The 26878-nt window shown below is 42.6% G+C and overlaps 1 protein-coding gene across 20 annotated transcripts in view; it reads left to right on the top strand.

Moving 5' to 3' along the window:
* The window catches only part of CELF2 (CUGBP Elav-like family member 2), a 621764-nt gene that overhangs the window by 434437 nt on the left and 160449 nt on the right, over positions 1-26878 (top strand). For all 20 annotated transcript variants that reach the window (XM_075345303.1, XM_075345302.1, XM_075345301.1 and 17 more), the window contains one exon: positions 16020-16068. In XM_075345303.1, the coding sequence (XP_075201418.1) occupies positions 16020-16068 (49 nt within the window). The remainder of the gene's footprint in view (positions 1-16019; positions 16069-26878) is intronic.

Here is a 26878-nt window from a genome sequence, read left to right as displayed (position 1 = left end):
TTATTTCGGGCGTCCGTTTTTACCATCAGGGTTTTATCAGTGATTTTCATGTTTTAAAAAAATGAAATAACTAAATTACAAAGCTTTTTCTGTGTGTTAACGTTAACCCGAGACATTACGAAGATGCCATCACGGACCTATAGAGTTGTATTGGCAATTTTAACCTGTAAGTCTTAACAAAAATGTACATGACTCCCTGATTTTTCTTGCGGACTCATGGCCTATGAAAAACCACAGAAATGTGAATAGCACCATAGACTTCAATTGGTATGGGTTTAAAAAAAAAAACAAAAAAACACTCCTAAATAATGTACATCAAAAGCAAACGTCTGAATATAAGTGTAAATTGAATTCTGTTATCAGACAGTTCTGTATTAATATTATGAAATGTCACCTAATTAAATAGAAACTTTTTATAATTTATTTATTAGTGATTAAGACAATTTAGGGGAAAATATGGATTTTAATTTTATTCTGTTGTAGTGACATATAAAATCTATAAACCTTCTTTTGGAATTATTTTGTTGCACCGCGGTAAATACCTCAGTCTCATTTTTTTTTTAGTTTTCTCATTATATTTTTATTGTTAGATTATATGACCCTATGGCAACACAGATAGAACCAGAAAGACCAAATAATAGAGCCTTCTTTATATTTAATGAACAGCCTGCTATAAATGACTTAATTAAGCATTAATTAGTAGGTGGGAGATAAGATGACACCTGGGACAGTCTTACTCATTTGCAAGATCTTCTTGGTGGTGTTATCTCACAACAGCACCTCACCTCTCAAGTGTCTGCTTGCTGTTATCAGAATGACAGAATAATTTGCTGTTTTGTGTTAAAAAGACTAAAATTAACAGAGCAACATATAAATTTTAATTGGATTTTTCGCACCTTCAGCGATCGAAAGCGCTACATCCAAGGTGTGTTCTTGTTACATTTGGTAGAATGTGCTCCACCAATATAGGAGCTTGTTTCAAGCCTTTTTGTCAGTAAGAAATATCAAATGGTGTACTTTATTATAGTGACTTCATAAGCTTCGAGATGGTGCACAAATCGGCAACATAAAATCGAGCACATCCATAGACAAACATTCTAGTAATTATGAGTCATACTAAAGAGTTCAATGATTGCCAACATAGCACTGTAATAGATGCCACATTTACTACTAGTCAGTTAATTGAAATGTTATTTTGCCAGATTTACCCTTAGGCCAGAGTCACACTTGTAAGTGCCTCGCGTGTAACTCGCGCGAGTCTCGCATCTCATCACCCAGCACGGCCGCACACTCTCTGGACAGGAGCGTCTCAGCTGCTTAAAGATATATGCAACCAACCAGGCAGGAGAGTGTGCGGCCGTGCCGGGTGATGCGATGCGATACTCGCATGAGTTACGCGCAAGGCACTTGCAAGTGTGACTCTGGCCTTAAAGGGACTCTATCAGCACAGGTTCACTGTTCAAACCAAGTATGTGCATCATGGCAGGGCTAATCACTTATATATACACCTTCTCATCAGCTTGTTTTCCCACACTAACACTAACGCCCCAATTCAGTTTCCTGCATAAAACATCTTCATATGTCATAATATTTTTGCTCCACTTCAGTGTTATGCAAAATGTTTGCTACGTTTGGCATTTTCATGCCAATCTCAGACAAAATAGGCAGAACATGGATGGGATTGGGCATGTCTAAGCCCAACCATCTAATTCATGAGAAGTTACCCCATTGTAGTGTGATGACTTATACCAGCAATGTACTCCAGTTTCTGTATGGAGCACATTTATGCCAAAGGCGCACTGTACTTCTGAAAGGCGCCTAATTCATTAAGTGGCTTGCGACTCTTAATAAATAGGGTTCATCTTACTCCATCAGCCCCATTCATTAAGACTGGCAAGCACATCACCAGCCTTAATGTATTGGGGGTCTGTGAGTGTCAGTGCCAGCAGGTGAAGGGTACATGTAATCTATTGCAGTATTGTGTGTAGAGCTCAAGAATGGTGAGTCAGGTACTTTAGGAATGGGTTCTTCATACTTGATCAGCTTCAAACAGGCTTAAAATCATCAGTTGTAATGACAAGCATTGGTAGTGAAATTAGTCACATATCAGGCTAAAGGATATGTCTGGTTTGGTGGATGCCTGGAGAGTGACAGCTACCAAAATGCATTGTGCCTACTGTAAACTGTGGTGAGTGAATGATAACACTGGGCAACTTATATCAGGGAATGGTAATATTAATTGTTTTTTTATTATCTCCTTTCTAATCGCTGGTGGTGTGACTGCTGGGAATCTAGCAATCACACGAATGAGGCTCTGCAGCCCAATCCTGAATGAAGCACTGCAGTCGGCAGTCCTATAGGCAATACATAGAGCAGAGCTGGGGCATTAAAATCTCTGCTCTGTTCAGGGGAAAAAGATCCATTCTAAGGGCGGCTTTGCACACTACGACATCGCAGGTGCGATCTCGGTGGGGTCAAATCGAAAGTGACGCACATCCGGCGTCACTTGCGATGTCGTAGTGTGTAAATCCTAGATGATACGATGAACGAGCGCAAAAGCGTCGTTATCGTATCATCGCTGCAGCCTCCGACATTTCCATAATGCCGGTGCAACGACAGGTACGATGCTGTTCCTCGCTCCTGCGGCAGCACACATCGCTGTGTATGAAGCCGCAGGAGCGAGGATCATCACCTACCTGCCTCCCGGCTGCAATGAGAAGGAAGGAGGTGGGCGGGATGTTTACATCCTGCTCATCTCCGCCCCTCCACTTCAATTGGCCGACTGCCGTGTGACGTCGCTGTGACACCGCACAACCCGCCCCCTTAGGAAGGAGGCGGGTCGCCGGCCAGAGGGACGTCGCACGGCAGGTATGTGCTTGTGAAACTGCCGTAGCGATAATAATCGCTACGGCAGCTTTCACTAGATATTGCACGTGCGACGGGGGCGGGACTATCACTGCAGCATCGGTAACACATTGTTACCGATGTCGCAGCGTGCAAAGCCCGCCTAAATCCCAACTCTCTGGATCACTGCAGGGCCTCCCCGTTCAATGAGCTATCCCTTATCCCATGATTAGGAGATGGGGGGTAACCCTATAATACTGGTATAGATAAAGACATTTTAGACTGCTTTCATATTTGTAGAAAAAGTTTAGAGTAGGTCTTTTTCTGTGCACAAAGTGAAGTCCATCAAGACATGGTTTGATAATTCTGATGTAGAAGAATTTGAGTAGAACGCCCATTGCAATGTCCAATGCCAGGAGCTGACCTTAAAAATTCTGTTTGAGCTGCATGGTCACAAATTACCTTAGAAGAAACATGAGGAAAGTTATCGTTGAGGAGTTAAATCTATTACAGACATAAATTAGGTGTCATGGTCTGGATTCAGAGCATAAAGACATATAAAAAGTGCATAGGAGTTCAATGTTGCATTAAGAATGACAATTTTATCAGGACTTTCTAACATTTATCTAATTAAAAAGATATTATAAGATAACACTCCTGTAGATGTTTTCAATCTACACCAAATTTATCAAGAGGACGTACTATTCTCGTTAAATTGGTATTTAGAAATCTCCCTCACTTCTGACTTTAATAATAAATATTACAGAGTTATTGGGCATTTACACTGCAAGATAATTGTGAGCAAGTATTGTTAAAAATGCTCATTTCACGATTTGCTTGCTCTGTAAACAGGCTGCCAATCATCCGATGAACAGGTAAATTCTCCATTATGGGGTGATATCATTTTTCATGCCACATATGGCATGACAAGATCATCATTCTCAGAGGCGCATCATCCTCTTTAACAGGACTCATACTGCCAAGAACAATGGCAGCCTATGCACACTAAGGGGTACTTTGCACGTTGCGACATCGCTACTGCGATATCGTTGGGGTCAAATTGAAAGTGACGTACATCCGGCGCCGGTAACGACGTCGCAACGTGTAAAGCCTAGATGCGCCGATAAACGATCACAAAAGCGGCGTAAATTGGTGATCTGTGTAGTGTCGGACATTTTCATAATATCGCACTAATAGGAGATACGATGTTGTTCCTCATTCCTGCGGCACCACACATTGCTGTGTGTGAAGCCGCAGGAGCGAGGAACATCTCCTTACCTGCCTCCACCGTCAATGCGGAAGGAAAGAGGTGGGCGGAATGTTTACGTCCCGCTCATCTCCGCCCCTCCGCTTCTATTGGCCGCCTGCCGTGTGACGTCGCTGTGACGCTGCACGACCCGCCCCCTTAGGAAGGAGGCGGGTCGCCGGCCAGAGCGACGTCGCAGAGCAGGTAAGTGCATATGAAGCTGCCATAGTGATAATGTGCGCTACAGCAGCTATCACAAGATATCGAATGTGCAACGGGAGCAGGTACTATCGCGCTCGGCATCGCTATCCTCGGCTAGCGATGTCGCAGCATGCAAAATACCCTTAAGTGATATGGTATTGATTGCTCAATGAGCATCATTTGGTTCTATTTGTGTAAACAGGCTTACAAATGACCGCCAAACAAAAGTTTACCAATCAGTTGTCCTATCGTGCCGCCAGTCAGTCATTCGGTCTCTGTAAATGCACCCTTAGAGACTTTGTGAGACTGTATTCCAACACATTTTTATGAATTGGTATCTTTAGGAATTTTATTATAGCTTAAGCCATGACCTGTCAGTCTATTTTGTGTCTTCTGGGTAACTTTATCAAAGATTTTTTTCTGGACATTTTATCTCAAATTTGTAAAGTTTCTTGTTACCAGAAAAAGAAAGCCTACATGACCATTTCAAGTTAGAGGTGAACTGTTAGGCTGACCATAGCTATAGATTAAAGTTATCTAAACCTACTGATTTCAGGGAGATTGTTTTGTGATGTCATGTATATATGGGCCTCCCAACTGCATTTATATTGCAGATGTCCAAAGACAGAGGAGGTTTTTGTAGGGAACTGTATCTGAGAGTTAAGCCCCCCATACATATTAGCTGAACTAACCAATCTAATCTGCATGGGAACCCAGACAATTTATTGAAATATTGGAGAAATATTGAGCTGGCATGTCCAATTTTGGACTGCCGGTTGTATTGAGATAAGATATGTCTGGCAATGGCCATCTCTTATAGTACAAAGAAGCTCTCAGACGAATGAGCCATTCTGTGTATGCAAGAGCCGGCTGACATGGCTGACTGTTTGGCCGACAACCATCTGATGTGTATGGCGGCTTTAGTTCTTTAGTTTATTCCCCTTTCCTCTCCATGAAATCATATTCTCTATCTGTTCTAAGTAAAGCATGCCTGCTTTTGGGAAGTCAGCACTCAGATATTAAGGTACAAAAAAGTGTAATCTGACATGGAACTTGACAATGGCTTGTGCATCGTTGAAAAGAATCTGTCACCACATTTGACTTATCTTACCTAATAATATGGGCATGCAGATTATAGAATGCTGAAAATGTCATACTTGTGTGTCTCATATCAGATGCTATGTTGTTGATAAATCATATTTTATCCGTTTTTGTAAATTAGCTCTTCCAGGCTATGGGGAGAACACTTCATGGAAGATAACTCTGCTTTCTCATTTCATTATCATATGCGTTGTCTCTCATCCACTGTCCCTGTGATGTCGGGTCCTTCACCGGAAAATCTCGCGCCTGCGCATTCCATCTGCTCCTCAGTGTTCCGCCCTTTTATGGGCATAGGTTTCACGTTCCTTCTGCGCAGGTGCCGGAGAATCATTGGTACTTCCGCTGACCGTGTCCTCCTGGAGTACTATGGATTTCTTTCTCACTGGGAGTGAAAGTACCTGCGTAGAAGAAATGTGATGGTGGAATACTGAGGAGGAGATGGAATGCGCAGGTCTGAGATTTCCGGTTAAGGACCTGATGTCACAGAGACACAGTGCCGCTGATGGGAAGCAATGCATATGATAATGAAATGAGGAGACAGAGTTATCTTCCAGGCACCCTCCGCCCCATGAGTCATGGGTACGGGATTGCAAACATTTGCTTTAACCTGTTCCGCCCACAGCCATGACTCAGTTATGGGTACGGGATTGAAAACATTTGCTTGGACCTGTTCCGCCCACAGCCATGACTCAGTCATGGGTACGGGATTGACATTTGCTTGGACCTGTCCCGCCCACAGCCATGACTCAGTCATGGGTACGGGATTGACATTTGCTTGCACCTGTCCCGCCCACAGCCATGACTCAGTTGGGATTGAAAAACACCAAGTGAGTGCTGCTAAGAACAGTTCTACCTTTTCATATGTGAAGCCGTCTGGCACATTTTATAAAAATATTTTCGCGTAGGACTGCCCCAAAGAGATTTGCTGTGACGTGGTGGGGTAATTTTTTGCCAAAAATCTCAAATTTATAATATGTACAGTTGGAATTTTTAGTGCTGTAGTGCACATTTAGTGCTGGCTTTTTTGTTTTTTTTTTCTTTACCCTCGGCCCCATAGCCTGGAAGAACTCATTTACAAAAATGGATAAAAGATGATTTATCAACAACAAGGCTTCTGATATGAGACATATAGATATGACTTTTTTCAGCAGTGTTTATAACCTCTATGCCCATAATAATAGTTAAGATTCACCACAAAAATTCTGTTAGAATCAAATATTTTTTCACCTTTTTTTGTTGAATTTGAATTCAGTCCCTGTTGACCGTACAGTAAAATCATCCAGCAGGCTTATGTAGGAAGCAGGATTTAATTGTTAATTTTTAGTGTGAGTCTGTATTCATCTGTACATCAGATATAGCCGCACAGATAATATGAAGTCACAGATGGGATTGTGCTATGTCATTTGACAGCCAATTAGAGCAATCTGACAGAAATGATGAATTAATCACCACAGACAGGCTCACAATTCCCAGATAGAATTCCACCCAGGTTGAACCAGTTTCCCAGCTCTATTTTTAGTAGAAATAGATTGCTATGTTACCGGTCTCTCCTAAGAATTCTAAGCATTGCATTACATGTTACAATATTTAGAGAAACTGATTTCCCTTTGTTTCTTTCCTTCCTACCAAGTACTCACTCCTTTTCTATAGACAGATTTGAAGTCCACATTCAAAAATTTCTTACGGTTTCTGGAATACTAATGGTTGCTTTAATAATAATAATAATAATAATAATAAAAAATTGCTGGTAGGCTTTATTTTTTGCTGTCCTTTCTCTATTATATTATCAAACTACCAAAAAATGTAGCTGCAGCCTTAACAAGACAGGATCGCTTATACTGTACTTTGTTTTTATTCAGTAGGCCGGGGCCACACGGGGCACTAGTGCGATGCTCGCATGACACTCGGCTCATGCTGGCAGTACAGCAGGAACCGAGTGTCATGCTAGTACCCCTGCGTCTGAGGTCCGACTGTGCGAGCGGACCTCAGCTGTGGGGGGCGGGCTGGCGCTGCTGAGGGGCGGGAGGGATTTTTCTCCCTCTCTTCTCCGTAGCTGGCTATTGGGATTCTCGCTCTGCACGCACGGTACACCTGTGTACCGCGAGTGCAGTGCGATTTTTTTCTCGCCCCATTCACTTGAATGGGTGCGAAAGAAAAGAGTCTTGCATTACAATCGCAGCATGGTCGATTAGGGCTGAGAAAATAGTCACTCATGTGCGCTGTGGTCATCACTTGGGTGAATGTTGGATCAAATGTATAAGGGAAGTCTGTGCAGGGGGGAGGAGGAGGATGTGACCTGTCGTCATCACCTGCGGAATATTGGATCCTATGTATAAGGGAAGTCTTATAATGCAGACCACAAAATCAAACCAATAAAGCAGTTAAACAGTTTCTATGATGCTTATTTGCATTTTAAAGAGAATTTGTCACCAGATTTTTGCCACCTAACCTAAAGCTGGGTTCACACATAGCGACAGCGACAACGACGTCGCTGTTACGTCACCATTTTCTGTGATGTAACAGCGACCTTGTAAGTCGCTGTTATGATCGCTGCTTAGCTGTCAAACACAGCAGAAGCAGCGATCATAACGTCGCTGTGCTACATGTGCAGAGAGCAGGGAGCCGCGCTTAGCGCTGGCTCCTTGCTCTTCTAGGTACAGTACACATCGGGTTAATTAACCCGATGTGTGCTGCAGCTACATGTCACAGTGCAGAGAGCAGGGAGCCGCGCGCACTGCTTAGCGCTGGCTCCTTGCTCTCCTTGCTACAGTATACATCGGGTTAATTACCTGATGTGTACTGCAGCCACATGTGCACAGAGCAGGAGCCGGCGCTGGCAGCAAGAGCGGAGGCTGGTAACGAAGGTAAATTTCGGGTAACCAGGGAAAGGTCTTCCCTTGGTTACCCGATGTTTACGCTGGTTACAGCTTACCGCAGCTGCCAGTGCCGGCTCCTGCTCGCTTCATTTCGTCGCTCTCTCGCTGTCACACACAGCGATGTGTGTGTCACAGCGGGAGAGTGACGACCAAAAAATGAAGCTGGACATTCAGCAACGACCGGCGACCTCACAGCAGGGGCCAGATCGTTGCTGGATGTCACACACAGCGACGGGACGTCGCTGCAACGTCACAGAAAATGGTGACGTAGCAGCGACGTCGTTGTCGTTGTCGCTGTGTGTGACACCAGCTTAAGAGCAGTATAATGCAGGGGCAGAGATCCTGATTCCAGTGATGTGTCACTTACTGGGCTGCTTAGTGTAGTTTTGATAAAATCACTGTTTAATCAGAAGTAGATCTTTATTAGAGGACTACTTTACACTTTACGTTTTCTACTATGTTACACTACCGTATTCTGCATAGTAATTACTTGATAACATATTAGTGAATAAATAGCCTATACACTTTATGTAGTTCATTTCTGACAAAGTGCTCTGGCATAGAAAGATTTTCAGAGCTGCCAACAATTGAAGAATATTTTGAAATATGATGAATACAGCGTGTCACATAATGAACAGTAATTGTGAAGTCAGGAAATGTAGTCACCAGTCATTCCAATACCGATTGAGCCATATCGTAAGCATCATTAAGACATCTGTCAACATGGTCCGTGTACAAACTGGGATGAACTTGAACTGGCTGGACATGACCTGAGCTATGTAGTATCATATAGGCCACCAAGGTCATAGCAGGAGACCTGCTGCCAATCCGTTCACCACTGTCTGTACATGGACGGTGTTACATGGACGTCTGAATGAGGCTTTATAGTAAGAACACTCAACATTGATGCAAATGTTATCCACAGATCTTTCTCAAAGACCACATTTTTCTTTCATCACCTTGAATATTAAAGATTTTCTTACACACTTGACTATCTGTCCATATGTGTGAACACATGATGGCCAGAGGAAATCACAAGGAGATGGATCGTAGATTGTGAAAGAAAGTAGTATTTTTACAGGTGATGGAAGAAGATCGGGGTCTTTGTGAAAGATCTGTGTTGATCAGGGAGGCGTCTTACTAAGCTGTGTCACTGAACATGTGACAAGAATTAGGGCGGCATCACACGGTACGATCTATCGTGCGATCGCACTAGCGATCGTACCCGCCCCCATCGTTTTTGCATCACGAGCAATTAGTTGCCCGTGGCGCACAAAGTCGTTTACCCCTGTCACACGCACTTAACTCCTGGATGACGTCGCTATGGGCGGTGAACATCCTCTTCCTGAACTGGAGGGATGTTCGGCGCCACAGCGACGTCACACAGCGGCCGGCCAATAGCAGCGGAGGGGTGGAGATGAGCGGGACGTAACATCCTGCCCACCTCCTTCCTTCCGCATTGCCGGCGGGACGCAGATAAGCTGTGTTCTTCGTTCCCGGGGTGTCACACGGAGCGATGTGTGCTGCCTCGGGAACGATGAACAACCGGCGCACAGAAGGAGGAACGACATTTTGAAAATGAACATGTCAACGAGCAACGATAAGGTGAGTATTTTTGCTCGTTCACAGTCGTTCGTAGCTGTCACACGCTACGATATGTCTAACGATGCCAGATGTGCGTCACGGAATCCATGACCCCGACGACATATCGCCCGATATATCGTAGCGTGTGATGCCGCCCTTAGTCTAAGGCTATATACTTACATATTTTTTAATAAATATTTTGATTGAACCATTATATTTGTTTATTTTCCATTAATACTCAAGTAGACTTCAAAGCAAGCCACGTCTTTGAAGTAAGAAATATTTTAATTGAATTAAATGTTTTGTTCACTTAAGAAAAAACAATACAGAAGAAATATGTAGATCCGAGGATTTTATTTTGCACTTAAAAATCAAGGTTATTTTTTTTACCGTACAAAGTATTAACTCATAAATGGGAAAATTTTGACCTGAAGTACAGTAAGACATTAAAGTGAGTGAAATAGATTGTTGAGTATCAAGGAATCACATAGTATTATCCAGCAAGATGCTCACCCCCTGGGACTGCAGGCATGACAGGACATATTATGAGTTCAGAGCCTATAAAATATTTAAAGATTTTGAAGGAAAAGAAAGAATCTATAATGGAGGTGGCACTGAGATAGAAATTGAAAAAGGCAATGGAATAAAAAATACACACAGGCATTTTAGATATATTCCTCGTGTCACTCTTCCACCTTATCTGCACCCAAGCCTCGCCATACTATGACATCAAAAGGTATCAAGCCCTTTTCTACTTTTCTTTTATTGCCAATATATTTCTCTAGTGTTCTCTTCTCTGATCCAAACACCTCAAACTTACAATTATCAGTCCATAATAAACTTCTTTACCCATCTACTGTCAAATGTTGGTGGCCGGTTTTAACCTTTGCATTGTATTTGCCATTGTTAAATACAGGTGTGTGCATTTTCATACAACCTCTTTGGCTGTATGGCCGACATCTGAGAATTGTATTATTGTTCTACTGCAGATAGTGTTTAGAGTGTACAGGCACCGGAAACCCTTATATTATAATATGATAGCTTCTTGCATTAAGCAGGCTTTACACGCTACGATTTCGCTACAGCGATCTCGTTAGGGTCACGGATTTTGTGATGCACAGCCGGCCGCTGTAGCGATGTCGTAGCGTGTGACTTCTAGGAGCGATTTTGGATCGTTGCAAAAACGTCCAAAATCGCTCCTCGCTGACATGGGGGTCCGCTGCCAGTTATCGCTGCTGTCGCTGGGGTGAAGTTGATCCTCGTCCCTGCGGCAGCACACATCGCTACGTGTGACGCCGCAGGAACGAGGATCATCTCCTTACCTGTCTCCGGCCACAATGCGGAAGGAAGGAGGTGGGCGGGATGTTATGTCCCGCTCATCTCCGCCCCTCCGCTTTCATTGGGCGGCCGATTTGTGACGTCGCTGTGACACCGAACGGACCGCCCCCTTAGAAAGGAGGCGGTTCGCCGGTCACAGCGATGTCAAAGGGCAGGTAAGTACGTGTGACAGGGGTGCGCGATTTTGTGCGCGACGGGCAGCGATATGCCCGTCGCGCACAAACGATGGGGGCGGATCTCATGCTAGCGATATTGGGCCGGATATCGCAGCATGTAAAGCCACCCTTAGTCTATGTTCACACGCAGGATCTTTTTTGTCAGTGCATCTTAAAATGCACCAAAAATGCACGACGGCAAAAAGGCATTAAAAACGCAATGCGTTTTTACCGCATCTTTACCGTGTTTTGCCCAATGCGTTTTTTAAGTCAAATCTAATGACTGGAGGGCTCAAAAATGCAGTAAAAATGCAAAAAGAATTGACATGCTGCATCCTGAAAAACACAGCCAACAAAAGATGCCCAGTGTGGACAGCAAAATAGAAATCTCCATGACTTTGCTGGGGGAAGGAAATGCATGCATTTTGGTGCATCTTTGTGACCTCAAAAACGCACCAAAAATGCAGCAAAAGATGCCCTGTGTGAACTTAGCCTAAGGCTATGTGCTCACGTTGTGTTCTGTCCCTGCAGAAATTTCTGCAGCGATTTGAACAGCACACGTGCGCTTCAAATCGCTGCAGAATGAGTCTGTAATGAGAAAAAAAAGCAGATTTCATGCGCTCTGAGTGCAGCCCCTCCCATAGACAGAGCGGGCGCTGCATGCAGAGCGCACGGAATAAGTGACATGTCACTTCTTAGAACATGCGCTTCGGGCAGCAGCCGAAGCGCTGCACTCTAATACGCTACGTGCGCACGTCTCCTGCATAATCTTCATAGATTATGCTGGGGACGCAGGATGCATGCAGTTACGCTGCGGTGCAGAGCGCAGTGTAATTGCATGCAAATACGCAACGTGCGCACATAGCCTAACTGTCCATTTCTATTCTGATTAGATCCAATTTGTCTCCACTCCTGTTACTTTATTAAAGGGAACCTGTCACTAGGTTTTTCCCTTATAAGCTGCGGCCACCACCAGTGCACCCTTATATACAGCAATCTAGAATACTGTATATAAGAGCCCAGGCTGCTCTGTAGAACGTAAAGAAGATCTTTATAACACTTATCTAGGGATGGTCCAGTCCGATGGGTGTCGCTAATTGCGGGTCCGACACCTCCTCCATCTTGTCCAATTGCCGTCCTCCTTCTTCTTAGGCCCGTTTGGATGACATGTCCTGTGTCATCCACACAGGCCGGCATTGTGGTTCTGTGCAGGGGCACTTTCATCTGCCATGCTCATGGCAGATCAAAATATTGTAATGCGTGGGGGCGAGAAATGGTCAAAGATCTCCTGCACATGCGCACTATAATACTTTGATCCGCACAGCTGAGGGCAGCTCAAAGTGCGCCTGCGCAGGACCACAATGCTGACCTGTGTGAATGATGTAGGACACATCATCCACGCAGGACTCAGAAGAAGGAGGACGGCGATAGGACAAGATGGAGGAGGCGCCGGTCTGATTGCAGTAACACCCTTTGGACCAGACCGCCCCCTTGGTGAGTATAAGGCTATGTGCGCACGTTGCGTAAATACATGCAGTTACACTGCGCTTTGTAGCGCAGCGTAACTGCATGCGTCCTGCGTCCCCTGCACAGTCTATGGAGATTGTGCAGGGGCCGTGCGTACGTGGCGTTTTAGAGCGCAGCGCTTCGGCTACTGCCGAAGCGCTGCGTAAAAAGAAGTGACATGTCACTTCTTCCGTGCGCTTTGCCGGCAGCTCCTGCTCTGTCTATGGGAGGAGCTGCAGGCAGAGCGCATGGAATCGGCTTCACTACGGACATTTCTGCAGCGATTTAAAGCGCACATGTGCTCTTCAGATCGCTGCAGAAATTTCTGCAGTGAACTGTACGCAACGTGCGCACATAGCCTAATAAAGGTCTTTTTTATATTCTACAGATCTGCCTGTGCTCTTATATACAGTTTAATAGAATTCTGTATAAAAGAGCTCACTGGTGGTGGCCACAGCTCATAAGGAAAAAACCTGGTGGCAGGTTCCCTTTCATAAGTAAGATCTGTATCCATAAGATGTTAAAACCTTACCCTGAGATATCCATCATAATTCTGCCCCATAGTGTCTTGTGCAATAAAAGGCATTGTTTACCTCTGATAGATAAACTTTACAAAGTGAACCATAGTGGGATCTTGTCACTGCTGTTATTTATAGCAAAGGTTGTATCTCTTGCTGTGTCAGTGAATATATTTATTTCCAGATGGTATTACAACTGGAAGAAATGTAATCTCTGTACTGTAATTTATTCTGCTATGTTGAACGCCTTGATCCCTATTAGACTTCTCACCAGCACCATCCAGACTCTTCTGAGCAGAGAGCGCTAAATGTTTTTCTTGCACTCAAGGGGTTAAACCGCTCTCAGCACAGTTTCCTTTCTGAATTGAATTAACCTATTTAACTAGTGTGTACACATAAATTCAATACTTTTCATTTTATACACATTCATTCCAGCGGTCAACCTATATGTGTGTTTTAAGAATATGTATAAGTACTTCTCGAGAGAGGCATCGGCTTTCATTCAGATCCCCATCCGGTAATAAGAGAATTTACAATTATTCTAGATAATTTTTCTGTTACCTTCTGATGGAAGAAAATGCACATATTTATCAGATACTGCCAACAGAAAACGGGAACCATAAATCCATTTCAATGTGATGCTAATAGAAAACCAATGTGCTTCGCATTAAAATGTGTATTACTTTTCTCATTGCAGCCACTAGATGACATTGCATTAGCATAATGCAGCGTCATTTGTTGACACAGATAACATCCGCTGATATTTTAGCATAATTGTGTATGAAGTACTTACTTATGGATTATCTCACCACCCATATTCAGAATATACAAACATTGTTAACGTCTTGTAGCAAACAAGCCATGACATACAGTGTCATACAGCAGCCATGGGGACCCTGAGAAGTGGGTAGGGAAGGGTGACCACTAAAATGCGTGGTACTCAAGTCGAGCAGGTCAGATGCTCTAAAAGTGTAGAGTAATGAGTATAATGGAAGTCAATTATTGGACAGTTCGGCTGTTCATCCACATACAGACAGCTACACACAAAGCATTTCCATTGTGAGCGCAGAGTTTTTCTTCATTTCACACATTACACATTGCTTTAACCCAATTGAAAGCTACTCAGAGACTGTGAATGGCTCTCCCTGGGGTGCCTGCACACATCATGCAGTGAAGTAAGCCTGTGCGTTGTGTTCATTGTTTCACTCATGCAACATCCAAACACCCGCAATACTCAGCCAAGCTCTGCAAGTATTCGATCACCCTGATTCTCGATTAACGAGCAGTGGTAAGCACTACCATGCTCGGGTGCTTGTTACTGGTTAAGAGCAGTTGATGCTTGGACAGGCATGATTTGAGCAATCGAGTATGATGGAATTCAATGGGGCTCAAACATTTTTCTGGATGATTTCCCCAAAAAATGCTCAAGTCACCCATTGACTTCCATTATAATTTGTTGCTCAAGTCATGCCCATCTGAGCATCCAACTGCTCTAAATGAGTATAAAGCAGGCGAGCATGGTAGTGCCCACTCATCACTAGTGGTAACCCATTCCAGGTTGTAGGTCAATCCATTCTAACAAGTGTTGGGAACCTGCAAACAAATGTGTTCTTCACAAGTGCTGAGAGAGTTCCTGACATCTTGGTGGTTAGACGTGTGGAGGTGGCAGGCAGCACCCAACAGAAATCTTATGTTTAGGGTTTGTTGTCCTCTGCGTATAAAAAATCAGTCTGATTTTCATCCAAAGAAGTTGAATGAGTGAAATCCGTTTGGTATTTGATATGCCATGACAGTGCTATGCAAGTGTGCGATTTTTGTTTTCTCGCCTACCATCTGTATACTATCAGTATGCCATCTGTACGCAATGCATTTTTTTCATAGCAACTAATATTTTACAATAATTTACAGGACCATTTACAGTGTTCTGTGCCACAGAATTGTATTGTGTCCTTATAAATCGGATGGCATACAGATGTTTTTTTACTCGCAGCCATTGACTTGCATTGGCGAGTCTCAGGTGTTTTATGTGGCCATATACAGCATGCTACAATTTTTCCACCAGGCTAATTACATCTCAGGAAAAAATGACAGATCAGCACTGACTCATTGACTAACATTGGTGCAAGTGCAATTTTTATCACATTACATAATGTTGTATTTATACGCAGTTGTGGGCAAACCTTTCATTTGCCATGGGACCCTCCTGCCATTTGTGAATGTTGGTATCATATGAAATGAATTGATCAACATTGATTAATTTGCTATTTTATTTGGAGAAAGATACAAAATGTCTAAACGGTTTGAAATGTATGCAAAACAGTATACCACAGTATATCTAGCACAATATAGTCAACATATTCGCATGTGTATCTGCCACAAATTATTTTAATGAATTTCACTATGTAGAGCCAGAAGAAAGCCAATTTACACAACCACGTTCTGTATAAAAAGTAATGATCAGAACTGGTATGGTAATATTTTATTTTATGCGTCTATGTTTATAAGAACCTTATATACATTTCTCAGACCATACAATAATCCATGTAAAATAAATTCTGCTTTTCATGATAGATGTAGAACATGATCATAACTCAGTGATAATTAGAAAATGTATCAGAACTGTAATCAATCATAACTTTCTATTTTATAGATGCATCATCCTATTCAGATGAAGCCTGCAGATAGTGAAAAGTCAAACGGTAAGTTCTTGGATTTGTACACTTTTATTTAGTGCATATGATAAATAAACATTTAGATAACCCTTAAGTGATGCAGTCAATTTAGTTTTTGTTTGCTTTTTTCTTTTCTCCTCTCCTTCTTCCAAGAGTCATAATGTTTTTATTTTTCTTTCGAAATAGCCAGATGAGGACTTGTTTTTGGCGGGACAAGTTATAATTTTAAATTACTGCATTCATCTTACCACATAATGTACTGAAAATGCAAAAATGGTTAAAAACTCCAAGTCAGGTGAAATGGTGAAAAACACACAATTCCAACATTGTTTTTTAAAGTTTAGCTTTGAAGGTCTTTATTGTGAAAATGACTTGGCAACATGACTCTTTAGGTCGAGTACAATTACAGAAATGCCAAGCTTTTAGATTATTTTTTCATTAGTATTATTTTGGTGTATTAAAAAAAATTGAACTATGTAAAAAAATTGGTTTGTTTCACCATTTTCTAAGATCCGTAACTTTTTTACTTGTCCATCGATGGAGGAATCTAAGGCCTTGTTTTGTTGTTTTTTTTTGTGTGTGCTGAACTGTTATTTATTGGTCCCATTGTGGGGTAAATGCAAATGTTTTGATACATTACATATATTGGGTTATAGGGAGCAACCAAAAAGCATCAATTATGCAAATACATTTTTTTAATACATCAGACTTTTCCGGACATGGCAATACTAAATATGCTTCATTTGTTTTTATTTTTATAGAAAGGAGAAAGTTGAGCAATTGAATCTTTTATGTTGTTTTTTCTTACTTTTTTTCTTTTTCCACTTCATTTTTTATTCCTCTTTTAGACTTTGAACCTGTCATCATTTGTAGGTTTCATTGCTTATACAGTGGAACCTTGCTTAACGTGAACAATCCGTTCTGGGACTGTGCTTGTTAACCAAGTTACTCGTTCAGCAGAGCAAGATTTCCCATAGGAAATCATTGCAATGCAGATAATTCGTTCCACAACTTGTTAAATGTCCCATCCTGGTCCCCTATTCTATCATTCCACACATGCACAAACGCACACAAACTCACACAAACACGCACACGCACACACACGCACATATTATATGCTCACCTTACCTTCCGTTCCATCGCTGCTCTCCTGGAACTTGTTGTTCTTTGGGACGGGGCCAGGCTGTGTATCAGGTTACCGTAACGACGAGGGAGGAACTTCCGCGGCCAAAGCGCTGACGTCAAAGGCAGAGCTTCTTGCCTCTGACTGGCCAGCGCGCTGCCTTTGAGTAGCGGTGACAGGAAGTTCCTGCTTTTTCTCTATGGATGCCAATGGACTGCCTGGAGTGGAGCGGCGAACTACAGGACCCAGGAGGCCGGCTATGAAACGGAAGGTACACATATTATATGCTCACCTTACCTTCCGTTCCACCGCCGGCCTCATGGTACTTGTAGTTCGCCGCGAGAACGTCGCGATGTACCCGGGAACTACAAGAGCCATGAGGCCGGTGGTGGAACGGAAGGTAAGGTGAGCATAATACTGTATGTGTGTGCGTGCATGTGTGTTTGTGTGTGTTTTGTGCGTACATGTGTGTTTATGTGGACTGCAAGTGCGGGTCAGAGCGTGGTGGATGTACGGAACCGGAGGTTTGTGCAGTGAGGATTTTGCTCGTCCAGCAAAGCTTTCTCGTAAAGCGGGTTACAAATTTACAGAAAGCTTTGCTTGTTAAGCAAAATTCTCGTTAAGTGGGTTACTTGTTAAGTGAGGTTCCACTGTACTGCAGTCATGGCCAAAAGTGATGGCACCCTTGAAATTGTTTCAGAAAGTGAAGTATTTTTTTCCAGAAAATGATTGCAATTACACATTTTGTTATGCACATTTATTTATTTTGTGTGTATTGGGACAACACAAAAAACAGACAAAAAAAGGCAAATTGGATGTAATTGCACCTCAAAAATAAGCATGACAAAATTGTTGGCTCCTTTTCATAATTGTCGGTAAACAACTTTGTTTCAAGCATGTGATGCTTGATGAAACTCACCTGTGGCAAGTAACAAGTATGAGCAATATGAAAATCACACCTGAAATTAGATTAAAAGGGAAGAGGTTGACTCAATCTGTGCATTGTATGAAAACAGAAAGTGGACAAGACAACTGTCTGAGGACTTGAAAACCAAAATTGTTGAAAAATATCAACCATCTCAAGGTTACAAGTCCATCTTCAGAGATCTTGATGTTCCTTTGTCCATGGTGTACAACATAATCAAGAAGTTTACAACTTATGGCACTGAAGCTAATCTCCCTGGATGTGGAAAGTAGAGAAAATTTGATGAAAGGTTGCAACGCAGAATAGCTCAGATGGTAGATAAGCAGCCCCAATCAAGTTCCAAAGAAATTAATTCTGTCCTCCCAAATTAGGGTGCATCGATGTCAGCAAAAACTATTTGTCGATATTTGAATTAAATGAAACTCTATGGCAGGAGACCCACGAGGACCCCACTGCTGACACAGACACATATAAAAGCTAGACTGCAGATTGCCAAAAATTTATGTGAGTAAACGTAAATCATTCTGCAAAACTGTCTTGTGGACAGATGAGACCAAGATACAGCTTTTAGGAAAAGCCCATCATTCCACTGTTATCCTAAAATGGAATGAAGCTTAGAAAGAAAAGAATACAGTACAATCAAATATGGTGGATGTTCAAATATGTTTTAGGATTGTTTTGCTGCCTCTGGCACTGGGTGCTTTGAGTGTGTGTAAGGCTTCATAAAATCTGAAGATTACCAAAGAATTTAGGGTCACAATGTAGTGCTCAGTGTTAAAAAGTTAGGTTTACATCCTAGGTCATGGGTCTACCAGCAGGATAATGACCTCAAACATACTTCAAGAAGCACCCAGAAATGGCTGGAAACAAAGCGCTGGAGAGTTCTGAAGTGGCAGCAATGAGTCCGGATATAAATCCCATTGAACACTTGTGATGAAATCCTAAATTCGCTGTTGGGAGAAGGCGCCTTCAAATATGAGAGGCCTGGAACAATTTGCAAAAGAAGAGTTGTCTGAAAATCCAGATGAGAGGTGTAAGAAGATTGTTGATGGTTATAGAAAGTGATTGATTATATTTATTTATTCCAAAGGATGTGCAACCTAATACTAAGTTGAGGGTGCAAACAATTTTGTCTGGCCTATTTTTGGAGCTTTTTGTGAAATTATATTCAATTTGCCTTTTTTTCCTCTGTTTTTTTGTTGTTTTGTTCCAATACACACAAAGGAAATAAATGTGTGTATAACAACATGTGTAGTTGCATTAATTTTCTGGGAGAAATATTTCCTTTTCTGGAACCATTTCAAGAGTGCCAACACTTTTGGCCATGACTGTACTGTATATACCGCAATGCTACTATTTTACAACCTATAGGAAAATGTATGGTCTCCAAGGAATCCCAGCCGTTCCACAAAGGTTGTGAGAATGGGGGCTTTCAGTAGGCGTCTGGCTGCCCTATCACTCTAAAAATGCATAGCAAGAGGGCGTTGGGTGCATGAATGAAGGACCTACTAGGATCATGCAGATTAATGTTACTGTCAGATATTGACAGCAAGCATAATTTATGTGGTTACATAAAGTGATCAGAGATAGCTGTGATCATTGCTGTTAGAGGCAGGAATTGGCTGTACTACAGAGCTGGCATCTGCCCTGTACAGCAGGTTCTGAGCCCATGCCATATTCCGCATATTCTATGACTTAAGCGGGCTTTACACGCTGCGACATGGCTAGCCAATGCTAGCGATGGCGAGCGTGATAGCACCCGCCCCTATCGTTATGCCGATATTTGGTGATCGCTGCCGCAGCAAACATTATCGCTACGGAAGCGTCACACGCACTTACCTGGTCAGCGGCGTCGCTGTGACTGCCGAACAATCCCTCCCTCAAGGGGGAGGGACGTTCGGCATCACAGCGACGTCACTAAGCGGCCGGCCAATCAAAGCGGAGGGGCAGAGATGAGCGGGACAAACATCCCGCCCACCTCCTTCCTTCCTCATTGCTGGCGTGTGGCAGGTAAGGAGAGGTTCCTCGTTCCTGCGGCGTCACACGTAGCGATGTGTGCTGCTGCAGGAACGAGGAACAACTTCGCCCACGCGACAGCAGCGATATTTGAGAATGGACCCCCATGTCAACGAGGAGCGATTTTGGACGTTTTTGCAACGATCCAAAATCACTCCTAAGAGTCACACACAACGAGATCGCTACAGTGGCCGGATGTGCGTCACAAAATCCGTGACCCCCAACGAGATCGCTGTAGCGATCTCGTAGCATGTAAATCCCGCTTTACTATTAGGTTCTAGGGAGTGAATGCGTTAAAGCAGTATTTTAATCCCAGTAATTGATGGCTCATGGGAATGCTACCAATTCTAAGAATAGAGGGGCTGCAATGATGTTTTAGGGGCACATCCTCTCCACAATTTATCTTTGGCCACTAGGGTCCTTTTTTTATAAAAAAATGTATTTGACCTTATGGAAGATGTGTCATTTGTGTACAATTAAATTGATAATGTCATTAAAATGGACATTCACATGTTCTATATTTCTGGAGGGTGAATGATAATTTGTTTTTGTGGGCACAATAAATCCCAGTCCAATACTGGCCAAGTAGGAAGACAACGTTACATTAAGATGGGCTATTTCGAGACCCTGTGGACATTGTTGAGAATATACTTTTAAGCCTGCTATTTAAGTATTTATCTAGGTAATATCACATAGTAGCTAATTTCAAAAGTTTTGAGCAAATTTGGTCTCGATGTAACATACTTTCTACCTCAGTTGCCCATGGCCTACTCTTTTCTTGTGATCCTCTTGACACGGATGCTGCTGTAAACCCAAAGATGTTTCCATGGAACATACTGATGTTAGGTGAAAGTGGAATGGTGCAATGATAATAACAGAAAGCTGCTTATTATACTGACAGTGCTTAATTATGGAAATATATGGGTTTATTATTTGTTTTTTGATTCCTCATCTCTGCACATAATTACATTGTATTTTCACAGAGTAAACATTCACAGAAGATTCCATTACCCATGATACTATACACAACAGCTGCCAGTAGTAGCTGGATAAAATGTGAATGATGACTAGTAAACATTCCCATAAATTCAATTAATTGAACTTTGTGAAGAAATTCCTGCAGGTCATTACAGCCAGGAATGTTTCTTTACGAAAGAAAAGCGCTTAGCCTCATTAATTAGTAACCAGGGTTTTAAAAGATCTGCATATCTCCCAATGCAAATCATGAATGCCTATAGTTCCCAGTGGGCTTTTGTTTTCCTTCTAATTTTAGAACTCGTATTCATACTGATTTCATTAAAGAATTTAGAGGTGAATCAAACAGAATTTAATAGCAGAGCACAGATATACAGTATTTTTGTATTGAAATTTGTTCTTAGGTTCAGGCTGCATTCTCTGATTATCATTAATTTTTTGTCAAGGACTGTTTCAGAAATGTTACCGCAGGTTGAACTTATCTCTAGTCAACATAATCCATTCTGAAGTAGTAAGCTACTGATTTAAAGGGCTGTTCACAAAAAGTCCATAGGATACCAAAAATTTAAGGAAACATTTTGGAATAACTTTCTGATTCCTGCGAGTTTGACCACTGGGACCCTCAGCATTCCTGAGAATGGAGCTCTGCAGCCCTAAGAAAAGTGTTTTGAATGACCATCCGGAATAGAATGGAGGTGTGGACTTCAGCGTTATGCTGGACAAGTCTGCAGATTCCCATTCTCTTAGCAGTTGAACCTCCTGTGTCATCAAGTTATCCTTTAAGGCCCAGTCACACTAAACAACTTACCAGCGATCCCAACAACGATCCAACCTGATAGGGATCGCTGGTAAGTTGCTAGGAGGTTGCTGGTGAGATGTCACACTGCGACGCTCCAGCGATCCCACCAGCAACCTTACCTGGCAGGGATCGCTGGAGCGTGGCTACACGAGTTGCTGGTGAGCTCACCAGCAACCAGTGACCAGCCCCCAGCCAGCAGCGCCGCGTGGAAGCGATGTTGCGCTTGGTAACTAAGGTAAATATCGGGTAACCAACCCGATATTTACCTTGGTAACCAGCGCACACCGCTTAGCGCTGGCTCCCTGCTCTCCTATCTACAGTACACATGGGGTTAATTACCCCATGTGTACTGCAGCTATATGTGCAAAGAGCAGGGAGCCACGCACATTGCTTAGCGCTGGCTCCCTGCTCTCCTAGCTACAGTACACATGGGGTTAATTTCCCGATGTGTACTGCAGCTACATGTACACAGAGCAGGAGCCAGCACTGGCAGCTGAGAGCGTCGGAGGCTGGTAACGAAGGTAAATATCGGGTAACCAAGGAAAGGGCTTCTTGGTTACCCGATGTTTACTGTGGTTACCAGCGTTTGCAGAAGCCGGCTCCCTGCTCACTGCACATTTAGTTGTTGCTCTGTCGCTGTCACACACAGCGATCTGTGCTTCACAGCGGGAGAGCAACAACTAAAAAATGGTCCAGGACATTCAGCAACAACCAACGACCTCACAGCAGGGGCCAGGTTGTTGCTGGATGTCACACACAGCAACATCGCTAGCAACATCGCTGCTACGTCACAAAAGTTGTTCGTTAGCAGCGATGTTGCTAGCGATGTTGTTTAGTGTGACTGGGCCTTTAGCCTGGGTATATGGGATAACTTTCATTTTTGTGAATAATCCTGTAAGGTCAACTTGCTTTATTATTTCTCTCCTATACGATGGACTGCAGAGAGGTGCTCTGTCTCATGTAGCCATGAGATAAGTTATCTTCTGTTCTTTATTATCAGCCAGCAAGCTAGTGTCTGAGTCTTCCTACTTGATAATAATCCTCGGGCTAGCATTACCCTTTACTTAGCATCCTTCTGCTGTGACCTCAACTGCTCATGTGAGCAGTAGATTGGTCCTCAAATTGCCATTTTAGAATCACTAGGTCCTAGAGCTCAAGCACACGCCTATATTGTCCTGGAGGACAGGAGTTGCACAAATCTCTTGAGCTTCTGGGTAGCATGACATTATCAGTTCCTCATGCAGTGCACATGTGATTCCACAACAGCCCATCAATACATAAGCCAAGCCTGGAATTATGGATGGTAAGGAAATCCACCCAGTCCCTGTCCATGGCCAGTGACCACTGACATTGATCAGAAGTCGAGGTTGCACGAAACGTTCCACTCCATTCTAGTGGCCACATCTTTTCTCACTGCAGGTTGGGCAATAGTTAAATAGAGAAAATACTGGTCAGCCCATCTTATAATCCTGATCCCCTCATTCTGCACTGCATGGCTACTGTAGGCAGAGTGAACAATCCAATACAAGTTAAAATTTCCAGTGATGCCAAAAATTGACCCAATCCAAGAAATTTCTTCAAGTTTATTCCACCATATTAAATAAGTACCATTTCCATGTATGTAGCAACTGGCTGATCATAACTATACAGGGACATACCTACGCATTTCAGCAATCTCCTAGCCTTAGTCATAGTATCAGTAATAGTTAAAATAGGGAACATCCATAGTGGTGAAAGATATAAGTTAGTAGTGGGACCCACATTGATTGGACATTTATAGCATGCCACCATTGGCAGTTCTGCAAACAGAGATAAGATCGAAGAAGTCGGAATATATTGTATAGAATACATGATTTTTTTTTAAACAACAGAGAGGGTGCAAGTAGCTTAATGGGAACCAATCACCAGGATGGCTCATATCCATGTGACCAGAAGGGGCGGGGCCTCAGCCAACAAAACTGGATACCAGGTCACATGGGTATGACCTCACACAGGTCCTGCAAGAGACAAAGCGTATAGTTTGTATAATACTTATGCTAATTCTAACGGGCAGGGGATAACTATGAATATATTATCTGCTCCATTGCAACTGCCACTCAACAATCAGCTAATTTTATAAATTTTACTTTTTTGGATTTCAAAACCTAAACCTAAAAAACCTAAAAGTTGACTACTACAAGTATGTAGAGAATCAGCCTGATAGTGCCAGTATAGCACTGGCTTTAGGTTATATACGAAAATCCTGGTCATGGGTTCCCTTTAAATCGTCAGCCCAGGGTTCTTTTTTTTTCAGCGCTGGTGTGGCGAATCGTCATACACAATCAAATGGGTTTCCTTGTTATGGTACCAGTAGTAAAATATAAAAAATGTTTGTATTGCCATAATCATGTTGATCGGTACTGTACAGTTAAGCTGACATATGGTACAGTGAATGCTGTAAAACCAAAACCTAGAAAACAAACATGGAATTGTTGATTTTCAATATTTTAGCACCCCCCCAAAAAACAAAACATTTTTTAAAAGATTGTGTTAAGAAATACAACTTATCCTGACAAAAACACAATCATTACAGCTATAGAGATGGAAAGGTAAAATGGCCTTTAGAATGCAACAATTTAAAAATTGTTATCATGCGCTCCGAAGCAGTCAGGCTTAAACTTCTTTAAGCCTGTGCTGCATTTTATAATTGTGAATTTTACCCCCTAAGATCCCCTGTAGACCCCACAAATACCTTTATAAAATCTCCCGTCATGTATGTAATTTGTCCAGTCCGGTCCAATGGGCATCGTAATCTGTGCCTCCTGTCCCTCTTTTTGCCGTCCTCTTGTACTGATTGACGTGGATGATGCTAGCAATGTGGAGCAAGCGGGTGACGTCATCCACATTGCTGGACAAAATCTCACTCCTGTACAGAAAACTCACCGGTTTTTGGCTCTGCCCGCAATAGGGCAAAGCAAAGCGTGCCTGCACGAGCCAGAACTATGGCTGCACAGGCGCAAGATTTTACCTGCCTACATGGATGGCGCAGGAGGCATCATCCATGTCAATCAGCACAAGAGGACTCCGAGAGGAAGGACAGGAGGCACAGAGTAGCACACCCATCTTATTGGACTGGACAATTAACATACATGGCAGGAGATTTTATAAAGGTATTTGTGGGGTTTATGGTGGGGTCAGGGGGTAATGTACACTTTTATATGATGCAGCACAGGTACTGCTTAAGGTGCTAATTTTAGTTTAGAAGGCCAAAATCTGGTGACAGGCTCCCTTTAAACCCTACATTGTACCATTTTGATGTTGTGTTTTGTTTTCAGATAGTAGATTGTTTTATTATGTGTGGTTAGGATTTTAAAAGAGGCATCTGGAGTTTTTTCCTGTAAGATTCCTTTTACACATGTAAAAACACTGTGGCTTTCTCCATATGCAGGGCGTCTGTACCTCTATACTGACTCTGTAGCCATGGATCTGTTCTGATGGGAAACCCTGCATACACGACTTTCAGTATTAATTAACCAAATATTCATGCACAAATTAATAATCGATAAACTTTCGTTCTTGTAGTCCTTCATCATTGATTAAGGGGTACTTTGCACACTACGATATCGCAGCTGCGATGTCGGTGGGGTCAAATAGAAAGTGACGCACATCCGGCGTCTCTGTTGACATCGGAGTATGTAAATCCTTTTTGATACGATTAACGAGCGCAAAAGGGTCGTAATCGTATCATCGGTGTAGTGTCGGTCATTTTCATAATTTTGCTGCAGCGATGGTACGATGTTGTTCCTCGTTCCTGTGGCAGCATACATCGCTGTGTATGAAGCCACAGGAGCGAGGAACATCTGCTTACCTGTGTCACCGCGGCCCACGCCGGCTATGCGGAAGGACGGAGGTGGGCGGGATGTTTATGCCCCGCTCATCTCCGCCCCTCCGCTTCTATTGGCCGCCTGCCATGTGACGTGGCTGTGACGTCACACGACCCGCCCCCTTAGGAAGGAGGCGGGTCGCCGGCCAGAGTGACGTCGCAGGGCAGGTAAGTGCGTGTGAAGCTGCCGTAGCGATAATGTTCGCTACGGCAGCTATCGCAAGATATCGCAGCTGTGACAGGGGCGGGGACTATCGTGCTCGGCATCGCAGCAATCGGCCTGCGATGTCGTAGTGTGCAAAGTACCCCTAAGAATACATTTTCGACAACATAGTCAAAATCTATTTAGAAAAATTAACCCCAAGTCAACATCCCAGTGCTCCACTATCATTGGTTGTTTGCATTATATTTTTTTATTTTTTTTCAGTGTGTGGTTAATAAATTTGCTTTGTTTAAGCCTTCTTACTTTATACTTTCCAAATTATCTGACATGTAATACAATTTGTCGAATTAACAGTGAATTTCTACTTGAGTATTGAAGGACTCCATTATCTTACCAATGGTTTACTTGTTTTATTAAACATAAGTGATATTTTGGTTGTTTTTTTATATGAAAACACAAACTCATAGGCCAATGTGAAAATGGGAACAGAGACAGTTTCTCACTTGCTGTACTTTAGGACCGAAGATAAGGATGTGTTCGTAGTTGATAAACTTAATTCAGCGCACACTAGACCTGTAAAGCTGCTTAGAAGACTGGAAGGAGTCAATTAGGGTATAAAATATGTCTGCAAAAACTAATAAAATATTGTTTTTGTTGTTTTTCACCTTCTGCTTGGTAGATAAGGATATGTTTGATGGAGAATGGAAGTTTGATAAAAAGTCATTCTGCTCCCACCTTTTTCTCTTTGTCTTCTCCAACCCAATAAAAGACATTTGTAGAATATTTCTTTTTTTTGTTTTGTTTTCTTGAAGAGGTAAAGGATGGGAATTATTGGAAATGAATAGATAACAGATTTGGAGGGATGATTAGTTTGTGTAACAAGATTCAACTTATTTCACAGAAGTTCATTTAGAGAAGTATATTTCCTACGTGTTGAAAATGGTAAAGGGCAAGTGGAGGTGCAAAGGTTGTAG

This window comes from Anomaloglossus baeobatrachus, chromosome 4, assembly GCF_048569485.1.
Source record: "Anomaloglossus baeobatrachus isolate aAnoBae1 chromosome 4, aAnoBae1.hap1, whole genome shotgun sequence".
Lineage (NCBI taxonomy): Eukaryota > Metazoa > Chordata > Amphibia > Anura > Aromobatidae > Anomaloglossus > Anomaloglossus baeobatrachus.
Note: the sequence above shows the minus strand (reverse complement) of the source record. Positions and strands in the feature narration are given on the sequence as shown.